Here is a 27,692-nt window from a genome sequence, read left to right as displayed (position 1 = left end):
TAAGGAGGAAAATAGCTTTTTATTTCTTTTATACTAGAACGTGATGAGTAGAAGGTACATAAATATTAGTTGTAAACTGTTGGAAGCACACTGGACTTCACTATTTAGAGATGGAGACAATCAACTGGACTTCACTTTTTTGACATCGCTGACCAGCTTCTCATAAGAGCTACTCCAGCTTTTACTTGTTCCCATCAGTTCTCCTTGTCTATCCACAATCCCCTGCAAAGTGAATTTTTAGAAAATTTCATACTTTCATATTTTAGCAAACTTGTATAATTTCTTCCATACTTTCATATTTTAGCAAACTTGTATAATTTCTTCCATACTTACATATTTTAGCAAACTTGTAAAATTTCTTCCATACTTTCATATTTTGGCAAACTTGTATAATTTCTTTCATACTTTCATATTTTAGCAAACTTGTATAATTTCTTCCATACTTTCATACTTTAGCAAACTTGTATAATTTCTTCCATACTTTCATATTTTAGCAAACTTGTATAATTTCTTCCATACTTTCATATTTTAGCAAACTTGTAAAATTTCTTCCATACTTTCATATTTTAGCAAACTTGTATAATTTCTTCCATACTTTCATATTTTAGCAAACTTGTATAATTTCTTCCATACTTTCATATTTTAGCAAACTTGTATAATTTCTTCCATACTTTCATATTTTAGCAAACTTGTATAATTTCTTCCATATTTTCATATTTTAGCAAACTTGTATAATTTCTTCCATACTTTCATATTTTAGCAAACTTGTAAAATTTCTTCCATATTTTCATATTTTAGCAAACTGGTATAATTTCTTCCATACTTTCATATTTTAGCAAACTTGTATAATTTCTTCCATACTTTCATATTTTAGCAAACTTGTATAAATTCTTTCGTGGTGAACCAAACTTTTTTTTTATCTTAAGAAAAGTAATACTTTGTCCAGTTTAGATTAAAATGCTTTTGAAGTTCATCATTTATTTAATATGAAAAAATATACTATAAAATTGTTCCATCCTTCACAATAGTCTTTGTTGCTACATCTAGTGTTGTTATCGTTTATTCCAATAAATTTCTCTCAGAATCAAATTTGGCATATTGTAATGAAAGCAAATGTTTAACACTATACCAAATTTTAACCCGGCAAGGAAATATATGCAAAAAAAGAAACCTTAAAAATAAATAAAAACGAACCTATGAAAATAACTAAAAACGAACCTATGAAAATGATCATTTTTCCATTTTAAAGTATAAACATATTGCAAAGTTTGATAAAAAACAAATTTTAGCCGAATACAGGTTTGACTTGTGTGGAAAGTTTTATTACAAATTTATAAAATATTGAGACCAATTTCAGCGCTGAAATGGGTAAATATTTTTTTAAAAAGTAAAAGTGTAAACATGGGGGAGGGGGGTGTTGCCAATTTAAGTGCAATTTTTGCTTCTATCCCAAATATTAAAAATTATGCCCCCGCCCCAAAAAAATGTATAACCCTGATCATTCTTTTATCGTTTTCTGAAATCACCTTAATATCTTCCAGGGTAAACTGTAGAACCAAAGGATCAATCAACACCAGTTCATGGAGGAATGAAAATACTCTAAATTAAAGGGACTGTTTGCAAAGATGACAATTCCCCTTTACAAAGATACCTCTAAAACCATTATTTGATCAATAAGGTGAAAGAAACTGTCGTTTTTCTAGCTTGGGCATTGCCATCTTTTACTCCATAAGTAATATTATTCTAGTCTAGGTTAGTCAATAATTATCATTGAAAAAATAATAATACTTGATTTTTTGAACAGGAAACTGATGCCGTAGAAACTCCAACAGTTTTTCATCAAATAAAATCTGCAGTCCTGAAAAGCTTTCAACCTGGAACAAATAATCAAAATAAAAAAATCATTTACTCTTAAAAAAATTTAAAACCAATAAAAATTAAAACCCCAGAGGGTTTATAAATATTAAGATAAAGGAGAGGAGCAGTCAACTCAAATTTTGTTTTTAGCGTAAATTGACAACATAAAATGCAATCTGAATTGGATTGTGATGTTGACTTAAGTGACTCTTGAACTCAACAAACGACTAGGTTTGGGATCTAAGTTGTTTTAAAGGAGTTTTAACCTGTTTTCTAATTGTTGGTAACAGTTTCTTCAATAAGTCTTTTGTCTCCTGTTTAACGGCTGAGTCCTTTCTGTCACAATTTATCTTTAGATGGTCATATCTATTTATCTAAACTTCATGTCAAAGGTACTAAATATCAGACCCCCCCCCCCCCCACCGCTCTGTCAACCAAATATCCTGTCCTAATCAAATTTGTTTCCCAAAGTTTCGAAAAGAATTCCCGCAGTTTCCTCTCCATTAAATTTTTAAAATCATTAGTCAAAATAATCTCCGTAAGTTTACAGAGGTGACATGGCACCCCGCACATTTTCGTCCGAGTCCAGGTTGTAAGCATATTCTCTTCCGAGCCTAGTGAATTTTCGTCCAAACCAAGAAAATCCTCGTCTGAGCCCAAGCAATGGATGAAATTTAGTAATTTTCGCACATATAACAACCGACACATTTGTGAGAAAATGACTAGGTCTGGGTTCTTAAATAGGCCTTAATTTCATCATTTGTTACTTCAAATAAGTATTAAATTGTTTTGATTTGGCTCGGACGAGAATATGATGGGTTTGGAAGAAAATCCGCCAACTACCCGGGCTCCAAACGAAATTGCCGCGTCCTTAACTCATTTAAACCCCTTAAATTCTTCAGTTAGTTTTCCATATTTTTAAAGTGCTCCGTGATCTTATTTTAAGATAAATGCCTGAACATCAACTCTAGAACAGCACTCAGGGCTTTGGTGATGAAAACTTGATGAGAAGATGAATCAAGGTTGCTAATGATTTGTCTGAAATTTAATAAAATTTAAAAAAAATAAAATTCTTCATCAGGTAATTTGAACTGAATCAATTCGATACAAATATAAACATCAAGGCAGAATACTTAAAAAAAAGTACTTAGGAATTCTATTTATTTTCCATATGTTAATTTTCATCCTGAGAAAAATGTAAATACAATGTTCAAAAATTTAAACAAAGTGCTCACAAAAAATAAAGAGGCTAGATTAGAAGACCAATGATAATCTTTCTTTCCTCTGATGTTCTTGTAAAAAAACATATTATGATAATGTTGTGAGGAAACAAATGTAATAATGGAAATTCTTAAACGAGATGAAAGAATGCATCAAGATTATGTTATCGAGTTTTAGAATTCCATTATTACATTTTTATCCTCATAAGATCAATATTTTCTTTAATGCTTGGAGCGTGTAAGATTATACTCTTACCACGTAATAAAATCCATTCTTACATGGTCTGAGCTTTAAAGAATGAAAATTCTTTACCCATAGTGTAAGGATACACATTCTAAGAAGTACCTCAGAAATTGTAATGTTTTGATCGTTTCTACACTAATTAGTCTGACCATAACTTTGAAAACAAGGGTTAGGACAAACTCCATCCTTCCAGGGGGGTACTTCAACTCTTTCTAAAAATAATAATTTTTCTATTTTCGTTTAGCTTTTAAAACTTTTCTTTGCTGACTTTATTCCTTTAAGCCTTTGACATAAGGAAACGAATTGCACAAGTTTTGCGAAAAAAAATTGCAAAGGAAATTGAACATTTTTAGTTTTTCTTGATTAAAAATCAGGTTATTTAAAATTTGCAAATTTTTTTGCATATTTGAAATGGCATAGTCAAGGGCTTTTCAAAAATGTATAATTTTTCATTTTTTGGACAAATTTTTTTTGCAAACATTTTTAATATATAACTGGATTTTGCGATTAAAAATTTAATTTTTGCAAATTTGCAATTTTTGTTGCAGATTTTAAAAGTAGAGCACAAGAGCTTTCCAATGATGTATCATTTGTCATATTTGAACATCAAACATGGGATTTAGAGGGGGTGGGGGGGGGGGGGGCCAAATTGAACCCCCCCCCCCCAGCATATCCTGGTTTTCAAGTACCCCAGCAGAGATAGGGTTAACAGGCAGAAAGGGTATTGACACAGGCAGGGGTGTAATGATGCGGGTATTTATCTTGCCTGGCAACAGTGTACCATGACATAGCCTATTGTGAGATGATACCCAACCACTGCACTGTTAAATACTTGAGATGAACCTATATTTTAGAATAAATAAATAAATGAATAATTAAATAAAAGATCATCCATCATTCCGTAGAAATCAGGGCCAAGACCCCTTCAGAAATAACCCCCAAAGGATGGAAATTAATGAAATATTCAATTAATGACACAAGTCTACTAGTGTGAATTGTAACATCAGGGTCTAGGCCAGTGACCAAAGACACCTCCCCACTGCTCACAAGTCGCTTGGACTAGTCAATTTTGGTACTATGGCATGTTCAAATATATTTCAGAAATTGTTTAATTGAAATAGAAGTGATCTTCCATTCTTCCCCATCCCAAAATATAGAACTAATAATAAAAATATGGGATAAAAAAACTATCCCAACTGTTCTCCTTAATTGAGTACAAAAAATGTGCTAAATATCGGCAAAATGTTCAATAATTTTTTTAAAACAAAGAAGAAAGAAGTTTGCACATTTTGCAAAATAAACAAAGATAGTCATTTTCCAATGCTTTTTTAAAATAGGAAATATTTTCTCTGTTATGAATTATAGGCTTGGATTTAAAACTAAAATATCAATTAAAAACAATTATTTTTACAAATTTTACCAAAGAAAAACAAAAAATGAGAATTTTGTTCTACCCTGTTTAATGTTGAATGTTTGCCTTCTTTATTATTTTAGTGTAAAACCATGGTTACCAGTGTTAAGCTAGAAATTTGGTAAACAGTATTCTTAGTGTATCCTTCTAACACAATTACAACCATACAATTAAAATGAAATCATTTCAACAAACAAGGGCAATGAGAAAATTTGGATTTATTCCAGTTAGTGAAGATGAAAATGGCTGTATCAGGATCAATCTTTTTGAGCCAGTTTTTCTGGTGCTACTAGTTGTCCGTTGCATGTTTATTGGAGCTTATCTATATTTTGTTTCAATTTATGCACTACAGCAGGAGATGTTCATTCTTAACACTGTATTGCTTAGCATAAACGTACTTGCATCCTGTGGAACATTTTTTTATAGTTCTCTGTTAATAGCATTAGCGGCTGAACGACTCGGAAACAATACATTCACTGGAAAAAGTCATATTACTCTCAAGACCTTCATTGCAATCATTACTCCCCAACTGTTATACGCAGCTGGATGTGTGCTGAACCAACTTCCACTGTTTACTCTGGATATTTCTTGGGTTTCAAAATGTGTTCTTAGCATTACATTAATCTTTGTTAATAGTCTTGCGCTCATAGATATATTTTTGTTAGTATCCACTTGTTATTTATGGGTATTGGATTTCAAGATGAAAATTGCAGAGTTATTGAATCAAGATAAAGCAACAATCCAGATTAACAACTTTGAGAAGATAAACAATGACTATTTAAGTCTCAAGCATGCACTTGAGCCAGCTACATTTGCTGAATTTTCTTTTGTTCAACTTTTGTGTGTAGTATCAGTTTACCTGGCATTTAAAGGTAATATTGTTCCAAAAATCTTAAAGCCAGATATATCTCGTCTCATGTATTTTTTTCAGGAAACATATACAACCTTCTACAATTTATTTCTATGCTCATGATCCTTGTTCTCATGGTAAGAGTTCTAAGTGATCTGTATGAATTAATGGAGAAGGTAGCAGACAAAGCTGAGGAAGTAGGTCTAGAGCAATCAAACCTTCGAAGCATGTTTAGGTACATTTAAAAAATCCGGAGTCCGGATTTAATGAATTTGCCAAAAACTGGTTTCCATTGAGCACCGGCTTAAATCTTGAAACATTGAGTAAAGTTTTAAGTGGAACCAACCATATTTGAGCGACTTCTCAAATTTAAGCCGCAGCTCCAATTCTTTAAATTCGGCCTCAGCTTTGATATTTTTGAATTTTAGAAACAAGCGAGTTAGAGTACACATTCAGCATATGATTCAAGCAAATGTTACACACCAAACTGTATTTTTGATCCCCAATTTTAAACTGAGTTTTTTTCATAAACTTTCTTTGACTTCAGATTATGTTTTATTTCATTTCATATGTTTATTGTTTTTTTTTTGTGAAAAAGAATATGTTACCACCTAACACAAATAATTTTAGGTACAAACAGATGTCTGGAAAAATGAGAAGGGCTGGTTTATTCACAGGACTAGGATACTTCACTATTGAATTCTCCACCATCACAGCTTTGCTTGCCACAACCCTCACTTATCTTATTGTACTTTTACAGTCAAACTTTTAATGTTTATTTCTTTATGATTTCCAATCTTATATAAGGCACTCATACATTGATGTTTATATCTTTAATAAATACAATTTCATCAAAAAGGATTGGGAGGAAGATTTCTTATTTTCTATGTAGAATTGAGCTAGTAATGAAGTTTGGTAGTGGTCCTCCTAAATATTGATTAGTTAAACTGTTTATCTAATATCCCTTTGTACACAGAGTAAAGTCAACTTTTATTATATATAAATAATTAGGAATGTTTTAATTTAAATTATAAATTCTTTTTTTTTTAATAAATTTATTATATGATAGTAATCCGGAAACTGCCTTTGAGATGTTTGATTCAAAACTGAAAGATTGCTTTAATTCTGCTTTTCCTTTAAAAAAGTAAAATTATCCAAAACAAATAGTCCTGTGGAACCATGGATGTTGGATGCTTTATTTTTTTCTAGAAAAAATCAGTAAAAATTACATCAAAAAAACTTTTTCGGGCTGCATTTTGACAGTCAGGCAGTTGACTTAGAGGTTTGATTTTTTGCTTCAATAAGTTTCATGACTGTAAAGAAAAATTAAAAATTTGGAGACCATGTCATATACTGTTAAAAAAATATCGTCACCAAACCCAGAAGAAGCAGATTAAATGACATGTTTGATTCAAAACTGAATGATTGCTTTAATTCTGCTTTTCCTTTTAAAAAGTAAAATTATCCAAAACAAATGTGGAACCATGGATGTTGGATGCTTCATTATTTTATAGAAAATCGAAAAACAAACTCAAGTAAAAAAAAATTAAATAGCCTACTCCTAAAAGCCTGGCCAAATTTAAGGAATATAAACGTCATTATAGATCAGTTATCAGAAGAGCAAGATCGGTTTATTTTGAAAGTAAGTTTGATGAACATTCTAACAATATGAAACAAACCTGGAATACAATAAAAGAGGTTCTCAAATAAAACCTTAAGAGTTCATTCCAAGTTTATTCTTACACGATGGAAAAGTCTTTATGTTTTAATTTGATTAGATAAAATTAGTGAAGGTGTGGAAGACGATGTCTGGCCGCGTTAAACAAGTTCCACAAGATTCAACAGAACGAGATAGAATGGATACGGGGCACAGTACTGAAAAACATCTACACGTGTGATCTCGATATAAACTATTATTCTGAACCCTCTAGTAATATGTTATAAGAAATATATACACTGGAAGTTATTTATGCGTTTTCATTAGAGTCTGACTCACATCCTCTATAAAGGTTTCAATACTTTTTTGTAAATATCAGCAGTAAGTTAGCATCTGCTATTTCAAACTCCATACAGCTTTTAGTTGTTTTCTGGGAAATCCCTTTAATATAAGTTTTATATTTGCAAATATTACCACATTTGTTTATGAAATTCTGAACCAACTTAAAAGTATAATTAGTTCAGGAATAGATAATATCTCAACTAAACTACTGAAAGAAGTGCCTTTTATTATTGATCCAGAGGTTCATTAGTTCAACCTTTCTTTACAATCCGGATACATGTACTAGACTCTTATATAAGTATCTAGGCTATTCCTATTTTCAAATCTGAATTTACAAATTACAGGCCTATAAGTCTTTTTTCTTCCTTTTCTAAACTTCTAGAAAAATTATTGCACAACAGATATTCAAATATCTTCACAAGCATAAATTACTCTACTCTCATCAGTATGAATCTAGATAAAATATATATTTCTGTCTATGTAAAACAAATAATCCTGAATACTTTAAAGGAATATTTCTTGACCTAAAAAATGCATTTGCTACTGTAGATCATGATATTTTGCTAAATAAACTTGAACATAATGAATTTAGAGGCACAACTAATACATGGTTCAGAAATTATTTAACTAATAAATAAATAAATAAATAAAACTAATAGAAAACAATTTGTCAGTATTCAGGGAAAGAATATGCACAAAAATGTATTGGAGTCGGGGTACCTCAAGGGCAAAGTGAATAAATAATTTAGTGGGCCAAACTCATAGTTGGATGACATTTTAAGGCCCATAAACTTAAAAATAATATTGAAGGGCCCATTAACTTGGTCTGTACACAGTACACAGTACTCAGTACAACGGAAACTGGACTCCCTTTCTTAACAAACACAGACTTAGAATTTTTGTGAAACTTAAATATAGATTTTAAAGTAAATTACGATTTCAGAAATGAGTTTTTGCCATTTTACTGCACATTAAATAATTTCATACAGCCCAACAATGCCTGCATGCCTAATCAGGAAAAAAAGGAATACACAATTTGTGATATCGATAAATGAAGATCTTCAAAAATAATGGCCAGTTTTTAAATTGAAATATATCTGTTGATCTGCACACATGTGTCCATTTTGATAGAATTAAGAGTGGCTGAGAACTAGACATAGCTTTTAAGAAATTAACAGAGGCGTAATCAGGAATTTCCCCAGGTGGACTTAGTTTTTTTCTTTCTAGGAAAGGGGACCCATTATGACCCAAAAACCCTCAAAAAGCATATATTTAATGATCCAGGGGAGATTAGCCCTCATAGCCCCCCCCCCCTGAATATGCCTCTAGATAAAAACATGGATGTTTATAAGATATTTACAAAAAAATTTATGAATGGAGTGATATTTGAAAGAACAAAATTAAGTAGTTTTAAGATAAATCGTAGAATTGGTAGTGCCAAGAAATATCCACGAATTGATTATGTGACTATATAGTATTTATGTATTGTGTTAACTACGTACAAACATAAACAGTGCGTAGGATCCGGATCTGTTGGATCCACAAGATTTTAGCTTCCTGGATCCGGATCCGCAAAAATATTCGGATCCACGGATCCGGATACAAGGGGTAAAAAATCAATCAAAAACTGAAAATTAAACTTTTTTACTCCTAAAACCCAAATCTGAATTTTTGAAAAAAGAAAGATTATAAAAATTTCCTCATTTCTGAATGGTTCATCAAGTTTTAGGATAAAAATAAGCGAAAAAAAATAAAACAAAATATTTGAAAATTATTTTTTGTTAAAAAAAGTAAATCTTTAAGAAATAACCTGGATCTTGATCCGCATCAAAATTAAAACAGATCCTAAGCACTGCATAATTTTTTTTTGATTTAATTATGAAGTTCTGACTGAAAATGACATTTACATGCGGCTTTAGTCTATTTTTCTAGTAGTTACTTTTTAAAAGAAATGACCCTGCCATCTTTTTTTGCAATGCTATTTCCAAACCATATAAAACCTTATGGCTCAACCTGTCCTTCCACTTAAGTATTCATTCACTTTGCCCCAAGGATGAGTGTCAGGACCTCTTCTGTTTATAAATGATTTACCCAATGAAACTAATTTTTTTACATCCCTGTTTGAGGATTACACAGGATTGTTTATGTCAGACATAAGCCAATTTGACCATATAGATAATTCCATTATCAGTTCAAAAGTAGTAACCTAACATTTAATATTAAAAAAAAACAAAGTACATAATGTTTAGAAAGAAAAGCATGAAAATTTCTTCCATGTTACCAGATGTTAGAATTGGTGGAGTAGGAATTAATATAATTGGGGAAGATTGTGAAAATAAGTTTTTTGAATTTGTAGGATTACACCTAGATGAACATCTCTCATGGGATTATCACCTATTACCTTGCTAAAGATGATATAAAACCTAATTGACCAATACCTTGCTGAAGATTAGAGTATGAATCATGATTAAGTGGGATCACCATGCAAAAGATGAATAGAGGTGAATGATCTGATCCTGAATCAGAACTATTATGTTGCCAAAGCAGTGGATAGTCTTGTATCCTGACTTAGTGATAAACATTACTTTACTGAAAATGAGAAGAAGTAGATCATCTTCCATCCTGAATCAGAACTATACATTATGTTGCCAAAGCAGTGGATAGTCTTGTATCCTGACTCAGTGATAAACATTACTTTACTGAAAATGAGAAGAAGTAGATCATCTTCCATCCTGAATCAGAACTATACATTATGATGCCAAAGCAGTGGATGGATAGTCTTGTATCCTGACTCAGTGATAAACATTACTTTACTGAAAATGAGAAGAAGTAGATCATCTTCCATCCTGAATCAGAACTATACATTATGTTGCCAAAGCAGTGGATGGATAGTCTTGTATCCTGACTCAGTGATAAACATTACTTTACTGAAAATGAGAAGAAGTAGATCATCTTCCATTCTGAATCATAACTTAACATTACCTTACGAAAGATAAAGCAGGGAATGTTTTTTATCCTGAATCAATACTGAACATTACCTTTCTGAAGATAAAAGCAGTGAATGTATCCTAAATTATTGCTCGACATTACCTTGCTGAAGATAAAAGCAGTGAATGTATCCTAAATTATTTCTCGACATTACCTTACTGAAGATAAAAGCAGTGAATGTATCCTGAATCAATACTGAACATTACCTTGCTGAAGATAAAAGCAGTGAATGTATCCTAAATTATTGCTCGACATTACCTTGCTGAAAATAAATAGAAGTGGATGGTCTTGTATTCTGAATCTACCCATGTACAGCCTGATGATGTCCTCAGATTTTCTCTGCAGTGCTGTGTCATTTGGAAAATCAGGATGTAGGAACATACTGCCTAGAAAAAGGCAGAACATTAAAGTTTGAGAATCATAAAAACCTTGCTTAACTAAAACCCTATTATTATAATTATGTTCTTCAAAAACTAAGAAAAATTCAAAAAAAAATTTTTTCATATAAAAATTACCTAAACTGAGAGGAATAAAGATCTTGATTCCCTCTAACTCATCACTTAAATAAACAATTTAGTTTAGTTTGAAAACCCAGAGTTTTATGGAAGGGGGGGGGGGAGCTAGCAAGAGGATTTTGTTGTTTACTATTATTACCAGCTAGAGGATTTTGTTGTTTACTATTATTACCAGCTAGAGGATTTTGTTGTTTACAATTATTATTAACTTGGATAATAAGGCTTGCCCTCAAATTATTAATTTCTCTATTAAATTTTGAAAGAGATAAACATTATAAACCAAGATCTCATTTATTAATGCTAATGTTGTTCAAAAACACTGAGAAACAGCCTGCAAATAATGTCCAATTTTAATTTTCATTTAATCAGAACCAATTAAAATCATTGGGTTAAATCTTGAAACATTGAATATGATTATAAGTGTAACTAACCATATTTGAGCCGCGGCTCAAATTCTTTAAATTCGGCCTCAGAACCAATTAAAATCATTGGGCATAAGGATTACATAAGGGTCAAGTCTAGGAAAGGTTGGGCAAAAATATTTAAAAGCTCAGCTCTGAATAAATTAAAATCTTAATTACCTGCTGGGTGCCCATGTTGAAGAGAAAAATTTGTTTTGAGTCAGGAGGGTTGAAACCACAAGAAGAAAACCATTATTGCTCTGATTCGGCCTACTCATTTTATTAGTTAGTTATTTACTTATTTGTAATTTACATAACAATTTACTTAAGCTGAGTCTTTATTGGCCTGGCTGTACCAGAATTAAGTTTTTTTATGATCACAAACTGTAAAAAAAACTGTTATTAAGAACAACCTAAAGTTTTGAAAAACTTTGTATTTGAAAAATTACTATGAATTACTTATATCATTCTTTCTGAGATATTTTAACTATAAATACATAATGCCTTCATTTTCTAAAGATCAGTCTATTTCTACAAATGATTAAATAAGCCAGTGGTAAAATCTTTTGCGTGACAACCTATAATTTTAGTTTTAGAATAATAAACATACTTTGTCTATTGTTACAACTATACCTGTATATTAAATTCATGAAATCTCTGGCCATCCAACCAAACACTCGAAACATATATTTGGGGCGAACCTTATTCTTATCCAGGGATTCACAACTTTTACACATCTCAAGCAGCACCTATAATAATGAAATCCTGGGGAAAAGCTCCCATTTCTGCATGCCGGAAAAGTATGGGTAAAAAGGTAGTCAAAGTCTAAAGCTCATGGACAAAACTGACAATTCTAAAACTGCAGAAATCTAGGAATCATTGTATTAGTGCTGAAATGCTTGATAAAGCAATAGATTAAAAAAGGACAAGTAAACTTAAAAGGGCATTATCATCAAACAAAACTTGCAAATTTACTTTGCCTAAAAATTATTTTAATATTGAAATTGACCCCTTATGCATTTAAATTTCAAATGAATTTTGTACCTCTGCATGGGACGTGTATGCAACGCAAGACATTATATCAAGTGCTACATGAGAACTGTACTTAATCCTTTCTTTCGCCTTTAAACCATATATATCAGAGAGACGGGTCCAAACATCCTGAAAATATTTGATACATTATATTTCTAATGAATAAAACAGGTCAAATGCCATTATTTATTGAGAAAATCAACAAGCTTCTACAGTCTACAGTCTACACCCAGTAATTGCTATCACATGGGACTGAATTTAATGAACCATCATAAAGTTATTGTGAGGACAGTCTTTGCTTGGTTACTTACGTATGAACCTGACGCAATTGAAAACTCCAAATTTAGCTTAAAAAGTTGATAAACAATAGGCGAACTTTGATAATGAACTTTCATCATCTTTAACCTTATGCCATTTTTTGTGTGAAAATCAATACACTTTTGCACCCAGTACTTTATATCACATGGGACTGAATTCATTGTGTGGACATTCATTTTTGCTTGGTCACTAAATGCCTAATATGGGCCTTACACAATTAAGAACACTAAATTTGGTTTAAAACAAAACAAAAAATTAAAAATGCTTAAAACTTTTTGATTGCTTACTTCTAGCTTTGAGTATGACTGATTAGCTGGGTCAACAGTTAGACTACAGGTTCCTGTTACACTCAGTAGAAGATCTTCACTTAGCTTAGAACTCTTCAGAGTGGAGATAACTCCCTCAACAACTGGAATCAGGGGCATTTAATTTCAAGAATTGACAATGGCATAAACTGAAAAATTTTTCTCCAAATATCATTTCCCCCCTCTAAATGTCAATTATTTTTCCCAATTCAGCGATAATATAGTAAAAATGCTTTTTTTAACAGAAAGTAGAAGAAGGTCAATGAAAGAGAGTGCAGTAAGAATTAATAAAGGATCTAAGAAAAAAATTAAAAGAAGATTAAATTTTGAATTTTGCTATTAGCAAAAATATTTGAATTTGTAATACCTGAAGGAATAGCTGTTGTTCTGAACAGAAACTCAACTCTCAATTCATCCCTTAAATATGTTTATTGTTATGTTAGGATTATGTTCAGGACTCCTGGCGGAGTATAAGAAACTCAACTCTCAGTTCATCCCTTAAATATGTTTATTGTTATGTTAGGATTATGTTCAGGACTCCTGGCGGAGTATAATATTTCAGATTGTTGTCATGATATTCATAAGGATGCAAATATCAACATTGATATGTCGAAATTATTATTTTCAATATTTACGAATATCTAGTGCAACAAGATTAAAAATAGAAGACATTAATTTCTTCTTTTTTTGATGGAAGTTTTTTTTATTTCTTTGTTTTCATTTTTCAACATTTGCTTCTTTTTTTAAAATTTGGTTTCTGTTTTCTTTTAATCTTTTTTTTGATTTTTTTTGTCCCAACAATGGAAACTAGAACAGATTAGATTTTTTTTTTACATTTTTATCATATCTAGATTTAAATTGTCAAGTGTTGGCGCAGTTTTTATATCACACGGTAAATCATTCCATGGAGAAACAACTCTTTGACTAAAACATGTTAACGAATATCAGTTCTACAAAAATTCGCACAAAGTGAAAGAAAATTTTCTGACTTTCTTGTAATTCCATTGTATTTGCAAACCACGTACATTTATCAACATTATTAACACCATAAATAAGTTTTAGGTTTCAATTAAATCAGCGGAGTCTTCGACTTTCTAGGGATTGTAAATTGAGTTCTTTTAGTTCTTTGCTGTACGTTGAACCAGTGAGTCCTAAAAAACCATTGAGACTGCCCTTTTTTTCATTTTTTTCAAAAGTTTCTTTATCTCCAACACTCCAAGGACATCAAGCTGGGGCGGAAAACTCTCGGTGTTGTCTTACATAAAGTTCAAGATTAATAAATGTAACTTTATGTAACTTTAGTGAAATGCTTTAGAAATAAGAGACAATATGCCCTTTGCTTTTTTGGGCTGATTGGTTGCAATACACTGAAGGTTTCAAGTTTGCATACATTGTAACTCCAATATCTTTTCCTCGTCAATCTCTGACAAGGTTTGATTGCTCATGGTGTATGTATGATCAGGGGTTCTTTTTCCATTGTGCATAACTTTGCATTTATAAATATTGTACATCATACCCAAAGTTCATTAAGAAAGTTTTGTAATATATTTTTGTCACTTTAGTTTAACATTTTTTGGGCAAGTTTTGTAGCAGCAAATTTGTTTAACTCAGAAATTTGCCCACAAAGTAAGTCAATGTCATTAATATGGATGATAAAAGGGATCGGACCTGGACAGGTTTCCATCCTGAATGTTGGCCATTCAAAACTTCTCTTTGACCCCTGTTTGAAAGCCATACTTTAATCCATTTCAAAATATCGCCATTTATACTGTGAACTATAAGTTTATCAAACAATCTGTTCTTAAGCATTTTGTCAAAAGCCTTGGAAAAATCTAAAAACATTATGTCCATAGATAAACGAATAACAAATCATTGCAGTAATAATCATTAACTTTACAAGGGCTGGTAATATTTTCTTGATTTGACGATTTTTATGTTTTTTTTTTTTATTATAAAAATTCATTTGATTAATCCCCCTGGTCCGCTAAAATAATTTTCAAAAACACAGAAAATATATATTTTCCTTATAGCCTAACAATTTAAGTAAAATGCTATAAAAAAATGCAGCTGTTACCGTATATTTATGCTAGTGAAGATCTGTAGAATACTAATTGTCGACTGCCCACAAAAATCCATTTTTAGATGAAAAAATTATGTGAACACTGCTTTCTATCAGTGCTTATTATCCATTTAATTTTGGTGTGGATCCGGATCCGGATCCTGGATCCGCACTGGAAAAAAATGGATCCGGATCCGGGTAATTTCTTTAAGATTTACTACATTTTTTTACCAAAAAATAATTTTCAAATTTTTTGTTTTATTTTTTTCGCATATTTTTATTTTAAAACTCGATGAACCATTCAGAAATGAGGAAATTTTTATAATCTCTCTTTTTTACAAAAGTTCAGATTTTGGTTTTAGGAGTAAAAAAGTTTTTTTTTTGCAGTTTTTGGTTGATATTTTACCTTTGAATGCCTAGATCTTAATTTAAGATTTCAGCGTATCAAATGAGACTTTTTTCAGAAACTGATTTATAAAAATTAAAAACAGTGCCATCAGTTGATAGTTTATATCTGCTTTATTTTAAGCAGTTTTTCCATCTATACTATAACTCCACAGTATTACTCAACATAAGATAAAAAAAATGGATTTGTTTAGTTCCTCTGAGAAATATTGTCTTCTTTTAGCTCCCTCCATGGTTATGTTTAGAAACTCAAATCCTACATCAGCAATCTACAAGTAAAACACTCATTATTATTATTGAGGATACATTACACTTAAAACCTCAGCAGAATTAAATTACTCAAAATTCTTACATAATGTTTGGTAATTGCAGAACGATTTTTGAACTCAACGGTACCCTTAAGACTATCGCTTAAACATAAAAAAATGCTTTTACTCACTACTCTGCCTATTGAAAAATTGAAAAAAGAAAGTAAAATCTTATGATTTCGGAATAATTTTATATTTCATGTGGGTTTTCTATAATTTGACTTGCGAAATTCTGCTTACTTAACGATGGGGTTTATTTATCAGAATTATATACTCTAAGGCTAGAAAAGCGACGATACCTTCCAAATTATTGATCAGATTAACGTTTAAAGGGTAACTTTTTTAAATCGGATATGTTTGAAACAACTGTTGCTTTCACTTGCCAAAAAATTCTTTTCCTCAGCCTCATGGCAAATTGAATAAAGGAAAGTAAAATCTTAGATTTCTTGAGAGAGAAAAAAATGTCCTCGGTTTTAAATTATTATTACCTCCAAAGGGCATGTGAGGGTTGTTACAAGACGCTTGGATGATGGTAGAAGAATATTAAAAAGCTTGTTAATGAAGGAAATTAGCATCTTTTCCTTCTCAGTCTGCTCAGGAGTTACCTTTACCCCTTCCATCAGATTGTAAATAGCTCGACATCTGAACAAATCTAACTAAATTAGGTAATTCCTTTAAAAATATCACCTACCCCATTCTCTACCCCTCCTTTTAACATCCACAGTGATACTTTCTATTTACTTCAGGGGTGTATATTTTCAAGAATACCTCCCTCCCCCCATTGGATTTGAAATTTAATTGTTTTTCATCCTTTTCGTACGTTTTACCCAAAAATATTTATTTTCCCTGATTCAGCGAATAAAACCTTTCAAAAAACTTTTGCGCTCAGCTCACACTATACCGTACTTTTGAAAAAAAAAGACTTGGGGGGGGGGAGATGATTTATACACCCCTAATATATTTCATCCTAACCTAAACCAAAGTTCTCATCTCATACTAAATACAATATTAATATATGTAGTGAATGCCGTACTCGTAAAACTGCTTCCAAATCTTTATCAATATCTAAATTTTGATGCGGATCCAGGTCATTTAAGATTTACTGAATTTCTTTAACAAAAAAATTATTTTCAAATTTTTTGTTTTATTTTATCGCTTATTTTTATCCTAAAACTTGATGAACCCTTCAGAAATGAGGACATTTTTATAATCTCTCTTTATTCTAAAGTTAAGATTTGAGTTTAGGATTAAAAAAGTTTTTTTTGCAGTTTTTGGTTGATATTTTACCCCTTGGATCCAGATCCGTGGATCCGCATATTTTTGCGGATCCGGATCCAGGAAGCCAAAACCTTGCGGATCCAACGGATCCGAATCCTAAGCACTGCAGGTACCGCTCTTCAGCTACTAATATCAACAAGGACACAAGCTCTTTAAACAATCAATGCCAAACCAATAACATTGATGTTTCAACGAGGACCAAATTACTCTATCACGGTAATCAACGGGGAGTCTATACCAACTAATGTGTATTTGTAAATTTATGTTACATGCTATTGTTAAGTTAATATATGTATTTACAAAATTTGCGCAGATATATATCATCGTAGTTCAGATAATCACAATACGTAGCTAAGTCTAATCGCATTACAAGTTTTGAATATTTGAGGATTTATGGACGATGTACAACGTAATTTATCTAGGTATGTTCAATTGTATTTATTACATCTAGACTCCGTACAACGTAATTTATCTAGGTATGTTCAACTGTATTTATTACATCTAGACTCACAATATGTTCAGTGTGTTCCGGATAAAGAATATTTTTTTTTGGGGCAGTGCCCTGGATAAAAAATGAGAAATTGGAAGAAAAAAGATCTTTATATAAAATATGAACCCCTTCCAAAATTTAAATCCTAAGATGGATTACAAAAACTTAAAAGAGGGTTTCAGAAACGCATCCATTATTATTACTACTTTTCTTTCAGTATATTTTGAAGAAAATCTCTTAAAAAATGAAAATACTACCAATTCATTTTTATTTCTAATTTCGATGGATCATCCTTTAAATTGTTTCTAAATCTCACCTACATAAAACCTTGTTAAAGGTTGACAGGATGGAAGATATTTCAGATGAAGAACAAACATTTAAATAATTCTGAATCCATGGTTCGACAAAACTTGCTTCGTCCTAAATAGTTAAATAGTTTTGACAACATGGTTCTAGAAAAGTTGCTTTGTACTTTTTATTTTCTTGGGATTGAATTTTTGCTTTGTTCGAAAAATATAAGAAGCAACATTAAAAGGTAAGATTTTTACTTCAGTGGAATGCGATTATATCAAAACAATCAAGACGACTTACGATTTGAACTTTGATTTATATCAAGCTGTTAAACACATGGATACATATAAAAATGGGAGTCAAGAGAAGCTGTCAATTTTAAAACTTCTTTTTGATTACTTGTGATATTGTAATTCGAAAAATACTTGTAAAAATTAAAACTTAAATAAAAAAAGTCGTCTTTATTCATGTATTGATATAGTCGCTTACCGCCGCAATGATTACCTGGGTTAGAGTACATTCCACTACCAATTCCTCCAAAAACTCCAGATATATCTTTAACCCATCCTGGTGAAGAGAGTGGATCATTTAAACTTGATATATATAAAAAATGGATCATTTGTAATATTATTGATTCACTAAAATTGCTATGAGCATTTTATGCATAAAAAGAAGAAATATAAGAATTTAAAACTTTTTATTATAATTCAAACTTAAAACATTTCATTTTAAAATCCTTTTCCTGGGCAATTCTTCTATGCTGAGCATCCAGCTGATCTGCGCAGTACTAAATCAATCAATTTATAAATTAATCAACCAATCAATCAATCAAGTATCAAGTATCAAGTATCAAGTATCAAGTATCAAGTATCAAGTATCAAGTATCAAGTGTCAAGTGTCGAGTGTATCATGTATCATGTATCACGTATCACGTATCACGTATCACATATCACATATTACGTATCATGTATCATGTATCATGTATCACGTATCATGTATCACGTATCACGTATCAGGTATCACATATCAGGTATCACATATCAGGTATCACATATCAGGTATCACATATCATGTATCACGTTTAACGCATCACGTTTAACGCATCACGTTTAACGTACCACGTATCACATATCACGTATCAAGTATCACGTATCATTTATCACGTATCATGTATCAAGAATCAAGAATTAAGAATCGTGGGGTGGGGTGGATAGTGTGCGACACCAGTTCTCGTTAGATCACTAAAGTTAAGCACACTTGTCCACAGCCAGTAACTGGATTGGTGTCCAGACTGGTGTTCACGGGTTCGCTTCCCGTACTCCACACAAACCTGTGGTTTCAAAAAACATCTGAAGCTGACATCTGGTTAAGCAGTCATGACCACCTGACGGATGTAGGAGGACAGAGGGGCGGCTGTCAACAACTCTCGCAGAGAAAGGGTGCGTGCTTTCTACTCAACAAGAAAGAAGCTTCAAGTGGGATTGATCCAAGTGAATGATCGATGAAGAGAGGAATGGGGGACAAGCAGGGAGAGTCTATGGTTGCCAGCTATAGGTACCTGGGGGTATCCAATCCGGGCTTACAGATGTTAGGGAGCAATGAGTGTGATGTTTCCTATCAGTATGGCACCCGGGCCTCATTCCAGTATATCAGAAGGATTCCTGCACTCTATATTCTCAGGCCTAAGAAGAATCTTAGGCAGCTGGAATCTTGTCAACCCTCTTCTTAGAATGCATGAGCGTGGATGGATGAATGTGCTGCCAGATTACAACCCCTGGTAGATCAATATAAAAACCCAAACAACACCAAACTTACGCAATAGAAAAAATTCCGAGATTTGATCGTAACAACCCGATCATGTCCTGGGGACAAAAAAATCTCTTTAAAAAAAGAATTAAGAATCAAGTATCAACCAACCAACCAATCAATGAACCATCCAACCTACCAATAAACCAACCAACCAACAAATGATATTTGCGAGTATCAATTCACCTAAATATCTTTAATGGAATTATCAGCTAACCAAAAAATTTTCTTTAAAAAAATTTATGAATTAATGAATTTCGGCGGAAAAAAAATAATTCACATTTTTTCCACCAGTGAAGGGAAGATTGGTTGAAATTGCGCCTTCTTTTAAAGACAGATTTGCCAGATTAACAATTGTGCACTTTAAACCTCCATCAAATCAATATGGACAAAGATTTCGTCATTTTCACATCTAAAAAAGTGAGAAATTCTAAAAATTTCTTATTTTTGTTGCAGAACTCCAAAAGTTACTGTTTTAGAGAAACCATAAATGAAAATAATCAATTTTTAAGGTAAAATATATGGGTATCCCATTCATTCAAGAACCTGCAAAGCGTAAAAGAGCATTTTGTGAATCAGGCATGCTTTTCTAGATATGAAGTGTGACTTGAAATTAAGTGTCAAGAATACCTGGTTTACAAGTTTCTCTAGATATGGAGTGTGACTTGAAATTAAGTGTCAAGTATACCTGGTTGACAAGTTTTTCTAGATATGGAGTGTGACTTGAAATTAAGTCTCAAGTATACCTGGTTGACAAGTTTCTCTAGATATGGAGTGTGACTTGAAATTAAGTCTCAATTATACCTGGTTGACAAAACTCTCTAGATATGGAGTGTGACTTGAAATTAAGTGTCAAGAATACCTGGTTGACAAGTTTCTCTAGATATGGAGTGTGACTTGAAATTAAGTCGCAAGTATACCTGGTTGACAAGTTTTTCTAGATATGGAGTATGACTTGAAATTAAGTCTCAAGTATACCTGGTTGACAAGTTTCTCTAGATATGGAGTGTGATTTGAAATTAAGTCTCAAGTATACCTGGTTGACAAGGTTCTCTAGATATGGAGTGTGACTTGAAATTAAGTCTCAAGTATACCTGGTTAACAAGTTTCTCTAGATATAAAGTGTGACTTGAAATTAAGTCTCAAGTATACCTGGTTGACAAGCTTCTCTAGATATGGAGTGTAACTTGAAATTAAGTCTCAAATATACCTGGTTGACAAGTTTCTCTAGATATGGAGTGTGACTTGAAATTAAGTGTCAAGAATATCTGGTTGACAAGTTTCTCTAGATATGGAGTGTGACTTGAAATTAAGTCTCAAGTAAACCTGGTTGACAAGTTTTTCTAGATATTGAGTGTGACTTGAAATTAAGTCTCAAGTATACCTGGTTGACAAGTTTCTCTAGATATGGAGTGTGACTTGAAATTAAGTTTCAAGTATACCTGGTTGACAAGTTTCTCCAGATATGGAGGGTGACTTGAAATCAAGTCTCAAGTATACCTGGTTGACAAGTTTCTCTAGATATGAAAGCTGACTTGTAATTAAGTTTCAAGTATACCTGGTTGACAAGTTTCTCTAGTTGGCCTGTGACGGATTCTCCGATTGGTTTCAAGGATATCCTGGAACCAACACAGCACAGGGCTAGGTTTAGTTTACAGTTTAAACCCAGCAGACGCAAATTATTGGAAGCTCCTAATCTGAAAAAAGGAGAAAGTTTTGAAAATACTGAATATAAAATCTGTCCATTCTAAAAAAACCGAAATATATCTAAATTAGATAAATGAATCTCAACAGGCAACATCTTTATATTTTTATATTTATATTTTATAAGAGCTTTTTTAACAGGCTTTTAAATGGACTGAAAGCGTAATTTCTAGTAACCCTTCGTGCCAAGATAGCAATGCCCGATTAATAACGATACCCCTGAACCCTTAATCTGATCAAAAATGTGGAAGATAACGTTTTAATTTCTGTCAATTTCAAAATTGTCTTTTTAAGCAAACTATGTGGAAATCACTTTTGCACAGAGACCACAACTGAAATTTATCAGTTTAATTGATCAATAAAATGGATATCTTACATCAAATATCAAAGTTTCAAGTTGGCTGTGTTAATTCACCTGAGCTGAAAACTTTAGAATGGAATATCCTTAATCCCGATCGGTTAATTAATCTGGAGTTTAAAAATAAGGGTAGAACAAGCATTATTTAATCTCAAGATTAAGAAAAAGAGTGGATCAAGCCTTAATCCCAACATCCACCATCCAAAAGTTAACAGCGCTGGACACTTTAGAATGGAATATCCTTAATCCCGACCGGTTAATTAATCTGGAGTTTAAAGATAAGGGGAGAACAAGCATTTTTTAATGCCGAAACTAAGAAAAAGAGTGAATCAAGCATTAATCCCGATATCCACCATTCAAAAGTTCCCAGCAATGGATATCTTGTTCAGACAAAGTTTTAACGAGCATTCCCATCTTTGGATGGAGGGTCACTTGAAATTAAGCTTACAGTCCCTTTAAGCAAGGTGTTCTGATTAATTCAACCAACCTGGCTAACGCCGGTTTAATGATTCCTAAAACCATTGGAAGAAGAGAATCCAGTTCTGATATAGAGACAAGGACAGAGAACAGAGTTCCAACATAGAAGATACCACAGTCAGACAGCAGAGCTGCCTTCAAATAGTGTTGATAATTGATTTTGTTCGTTTTTTAAAAACTTTGAATAAAAATGAGTCCAATTTAATAAATTTGAGCCGCGTCTAAAATCCGCCAATAACCAGTTTCAATTAAGCGCCAGTTTAAATCTAGAAACATTTAAGAGGAACCAACCATATTTGAGCCGCGTCTTAAATTTAAGCTGCGGCTCAAATTCTTTAAATTCGGCCTCAAAATTTTAAAACGTTCTGTTAAAGTTTGCTTTTAATAAACTTCACAATATTTTTATTTGAACATTTTTTTTAAAAACGCGATCGTTTAACACTTTTGTTTTTGGATTCTTGAATTGTTTAGTTTTTTTTTATAAAATAATTTCCGTCAGGGTATAGACATGGCATAGTGTAAGAAAAGCAAATATTTAGAATTAACAATGTTAAAACTTTTGTTTCTCTCGCTATATGCAAAATTTTGCAAAATATTTCCAAAATACGAAGCAACACGATTTACAAATAATGTTTTGAGCCTCATTTTTAACTATGCTAAGTTCTCATACACTAGAATCCTATTTAAAAATCGAATGCTAGCCAAGTTTGCTTTCTTATATTATGCAAAGTTTTTACAAGGACCAAAGATTTTAATCAAATTATTTTTTAATACGATTACGAAATCGTTTTGGTTAATATCTTTGATCAGAAATAAAAATTCGCATAATGTAATAAAAGCAAATTTATCGAGACAACAGTTTTGCAATATATTTAATTACAAAGATTTTTGTTAAAAATAAATTTTTAACTTTAAAAACCTTTTAGGTCTCAAAACGACGCCCATTACTATTAACACCACTACCTTAGAGTCAGGCAGCTTCTGGATTATTCTCGTCTTAAATCGATCAATATTCTAACAAATTTAAACATAATTTTTTTAAGGGGGGTTTTACACATTCAAATCTCCATATATAAAATGGCATGTTCTTGTCCTATCTACAACAGTAACATTGTACGCTTTGTTTGATCAAAAGTGACCGGCGGATTTCTGCTCCATAACAAATGAGGAAATTGCAAAAATTAGACTATTTTCAAGCAAGATAATTTACAAAATCTTCCACTTGACTGAAAAAATAAAGGTCTAAAAGCATACCAATGTCTTTTTTGATGGATTGCATAATAACTCGTTGTTAATATTTATTTTAATTCTTTTTTTTAATAAATCGAGATCGTGATATATTTCTTTGAAAAATCGTTTCCTTTCCTTATAAAAATCAGTTTTTAAATTAGGGGGGAGGATAATTTAAACGGTAGGATGAATCTTTAGGTAAAAAATAACAAAAAGTTGGTAAATCTAATAACTGATATCCAATTTTTCATCTTTATGATGTTAAACAAGGCAATTATTTATGTTGAATCCCTTGATTTTAGTTTCTTTCCAGGCTTTGGTGGCAATAGCAACAAGATTGAGAAATAGATGAAAACTGTCGTGATGTTTAGATCTACCGGAAACTATATCATCTACACAGTTCTGCCAGGATACAACATTCCTACAAAATAGTTTAGATCTACCGGAAACTATCAACATTCCTACAAAATAAAGTGGTAACCAGAAAACAGTAAATAATTATATTTTTGTGATTTTCCTTTATTATCATTGATCGCCAAAATTGGTCATAATTTCGGAATTTTAGGACGTTATAACTCATGAAACAGAAATCACAATAGTTTGAAATTTCGAGTTCAACATGGTCTAGTAACTCGCAAAATTTGAAGAAAAAAATTGACTTCTTTGAGTTCCAAAATCTGTGTTCATTAAGAATGACCCTTTAAGAATCGGGCATCAGGGGGTGTCTGAGTCTAATGTGTTTGCCGTTTCCCTTTTCTACTTCTCTTTTTATTTTTCTTCATTTTTTTCCCACAAACCCCTTAATAAACTCATATTTTTGCAAATTTAAAACTTTTAAATTGATTAATATAGGGCCCCTTGAAATTACGTTGCCAGTTACATCCCTTCCCTTTATAAGTTGTAAATACTGACTTGGGTATAAAGGCTGCATTTTCTAAAGTATTTGAGTTTGTTTTGAATGAGCTATTCAATCTCGAACTGCAATAGGTCCAAAGATCCAGCAGAATTTCAAACCCAGGACCTAGATACACAATTAACAAAAAGGTTAGAGAAAATTTTTTTTTGAAGAAAGGCCATTAACCCAGCTTAAAAGGCTAATAACTCACCCAGCTTAATGGTAAAGAAAATTTACTCTTCTCTTGAAAGATTGCGAAAAATGAATAAATATGTCGTTTTTTCATCTTTTTAAATAAATTAAAACTGAGAAATTTTGGAAAATTATAAGAGTGAAAACAGATTTTTGAAGAAGGGGGTGTGTTGATTTTTCAAAAAATTGCGTCAGCCTCTAGAATATTTCACCTGCGTGTTTAAACAAGAGTATGAGAGTTTGTAGAACCGGACGTAGAACCTCTTGACTTTGATCCTCACATAGGAGAGGTTTTAACTCTTGTCTAACATACGACATCAATATATCAGCCTCTTGTATCCGTAATCCTGAATTATAGTCATACAAGGATAATTCTTGAAGAAATTAACAAAAAAAAATAAGGGGGGGGGGCAGCTTATGATGGCTTGGGCAAGAAGATAAAAAAAATAACATCAGCTGACTAGTTTTCCCAATCTTAAATAATGTTAAACCAAAATTCATAAATCTTTAAAAATTGATATTCCCCAGTTCAGAGCATAAAACTTAAATCCTTTTTAGGATTCCATGACATTACAAACATCTGAATTAGGGGAAAAGATGACTTTAAATGGGGAGGCGGGACCATTCAGCTGAAATAATATTAATTAAAAAATATTAACTGAAAGAACTGGACATATGTAATATTTTGAGCAGTGCTTAGGATCCGGATCCAAGGGGCAAAATATCACCCAAAACTGAAAAAACAAAAAATAATTTTTACCCTCTAAACCCAAATCTGAACAATTGAAAAAAGAGAGATTATAAAAATTCCTGATTTATGAATGGTTCATCAAGTTTTAGCATAAAAATAAAGACAAAAAATTAGAAAATTCTGCTTTGTTAAAATAATTCAGTAAATCTTAAAAGATATGACCTGGATCCGGATCCCGGATCCATTTTCTTAAAATGCTGATCCAGGATCCAGATCCGCATCAAAATTAAATGGTTTCTAAGCACCGAATTGTTCCGGAAAAAAAATGTCAAAATCTGTTAAAGTTCCGCCAAAGTTTACTAGGCAGAAAATAAAAGTAACTTTTCAGAGTAATGGGCTGGACATAAAGAGATTGTAGACATAATTTTAAGAACCCTCTATAAAAAGCCACAACGGTACCCTTGTACTATTTGTCTTAAAACGTTGTGATTTCTCTATAAACGTGACAATGAAGGAAAAAGTAAGAATTAAATATTTTTCTAATTACATAAACGACGATACATTCCACATTCTTGATCAGGTTTGAAGGAAACTATTGTGAATAGGGCAATGGCGGGTCACTTGAAATCACAACAACATGTGCCAGGCTGAATGTAAACTTGAAATCACAACAATAGTCTTAAGAAAACATGTGCCGGGTTGAATTTAAAACCTGAAACTTGAAGAAGGTTGATCAACGCTCCGGTAAGGTTCCAGAATAACATCTTGTTTTGTAAACTAGTTGAGGAGAAAACAGTGTACTGTAGAATTCCACAGTTTAGCTCCAGATCTACTGTATTATTGTTAAACATGTAGCTCAACAGTTTCCAAACATCTATTCCTCTCTCCTGGATTTCAACCAAACAAATTATTTCAAGAATTTTTTTTCAAAAAACTTAGTAATTTAGTTATTTTAATTATTATAATTAAGTAACACTATTATAAACTATTCTAGGTTACGCAAAGATAAGATAAATAGATAGTCATTGAAGTTTTCAGGTTTTTCTTCCTTTTTCAGTCTCCGAATCATAAGGAATAAAAACAATATTATTTTAGGTTATTTCATTCTCTTCCGATGTAACTTTGAAATATTTTCATATTTGGTTTTGGTTTGTTCCTGAGAATATTTACAGAGAGAGAACCAAAGCTCGTCTATACAAACACAACCAAACAAGAGAGAAGTTTTTCCAACAGCTTCTATACTCAACCTCCTGTATAATTATTATAATATTATCATTATGATCATTATTATCATTATTATCATATCATTAGTATCTAAAAAACAAGCAAATTCATTAGAAATCGGTAAACAAACAAACTAAACTAAGGAAACAATCACACCACATGCATTACTTTTAAATTAAGAACCAATTTTTACTTATGAAATGGTTTTTAACATTTTAACATTAGAAAAATAAAAGACAGTGATAGTCAGAACAAGAACATTAAACTTTTTTGCAAACTTTCATAATGTGAACTGTTCCAACTTGAAAGTCGAATTTCACCAGGTTTGATATTCAATATAATTTCTTGGGTATGTGCCCATGCAACCTCACAAGTATGATATAATAATAATCTTATTAATCTTAATATGCGGCCTTTGTTAAAGAATGCAATGATTATTTCATCGAGTTTAAGAATTTCCATTATTGTATTTTTCTCAAAAAACTATCATATTATTCACACCCCTTTCGTGTAATCGTAATGATTATCATTAATATTATAATTTCCATTATCATCAAATCTTAGCTATAACGATGAATTTGGGGATAAATATGTGTATGTGTGACAGGNGGGGGGGGGTAATTCTGAGTTTGAAAAACTAATGACATAAACATTAAAAACAAATATTTACTTGGAGAATATTTCCGTGAGATCCAGCATCGTGGCAAACAAAACCTGCTCCATCCAACTAGGATTACAATTTTCCGTTCAAATTTATAATTAAGAAAATGCGGGAAAATATTAAAGGGAGTGTTTGTGAAAACTCAAAAAAATGTATGGAACATTTTATTTATATCTGATCCATCTACATTTAACTTTTAATCCTGGACATTAGCCAATGATTGAACTTCATTTGAAACATTATATTTTGTCAAGAATATTCTACTGCAATATCGTTATTCAAATTCTCAATCGTCTTGGGAAATGATGATTATAAAATCGTAAAATGCTAAAAAAATGCTAAAAAAATTAAAATTAATTATTTGGGTTGGATGAAACAAAGGGAAATTCCTGAGTTGCATTTCTCCGAAGTTTAGATTGGTTTGAACCAAACTATTCTCAGGTTCCTCCTTCAAATAAGAAACTAGAACTATCAGACACCAGC

At 31.7% G+C, this 27,692-nt stretch overlaps 2 protein-coding genes across 5 annotated transcripts; one reads left to right on the top strand and one right to left on the bottom strand.

The window, feature by feature from the left end:
• Positions 1-27,692, bottom strand: LOC111712874 (uncharacterized). Of its 4 annotated transcripts, none has more exons than XM_023487623.1 (29): positions 27,599-27,692; positions 27,219-27,275; positions 26,481-26,574; positions 26,037-26,211; positions 24,846-24,980; positions 24,459-24,567; positions 23,838-23,967; positions 23,280-23,330; positions 22,327-22,451; positions 21,336-21,474; positions 18,714-18,758; positions 18,476-18,538; positions 17,997-18,100; positions 16,401-16,554; positions 15,802-15,873; positions 15,215-15,258; positions 13,508-13,557; positions 13,123-13,244; positions 12,530-12,646; positions 12,119-12,234; positions 11,666-11,755; positions 11,085-11,128; positions 10,828-10,955; positions 3,424-3,533; positions 2,812-2,895; positions 2,124-2,193; positions 1,789-1,874; positions 1,527-1,599; positions 1-222 (listed from the first exon to the last, which is right to left on the bottom strand). In XM_023487623.1, the coding sequence occupies exons 1-29, from the start codon at positions 27,607-27,609 to the stop codon at positions 121-123; spliced, it is 2,700 nt and encodes an 899-aa protein (XP_023343391.1). In that variant the 5' UTR covers positions 27,610-27,692; the 3' UTR covers positions 1-120. The 4 variants fall into 4 exon arrangements, with proteins under 4 accessions (XP_023343391.1, XP_023343392.1, XP_023343393.1 ...); XM_023487624.1 differs by having other exon boundaries at positions 26,037-26,215; positions 26,485-26,574; XM_023487625.1 differs by lacking the exon at positions 1,527-1,599.
• On the top strand, positions 4,002-7,539 carry LOC111712875 (uncharacterized). Its single transcript, XM_023487627.1, has 3 exons — positions 4,002-5,604; positions 5,664-5,817; positions 6,213-7,539. The coding sequence occupies exons 1-3, from the start codon at positions 4,908-4,910 to the stop codon at positions 6,352-6,354; spliced, it is 993 nt and encodes a 330-aa protein (XP_023343395.1). The 5' UTR covers positions 4,002-4,907; the 3' UTR covers positions 6,355-7,539.

This window comes from Eurytemora carolleeae, unplaced genomic scaffold (assembly GCF_000591075.1).
Source record: "Eurytemora carolleeae unplaced genomic scaffold, Eaff_2.0 scaffold1263, whole genome shotgun sequence".
NCBI classification, from domain to species: domain Eukaryota; kingdom Metazoa; phylum Arthropoda; class Copepoda; order Calanoida; family Temoridae; genus Eurytemora; species Eurytemora carolleeae.
Note: the sequence above shows the minus strand (reverse complement) of the source record. Positions and strands in the feature narration are given on the sequence as shown.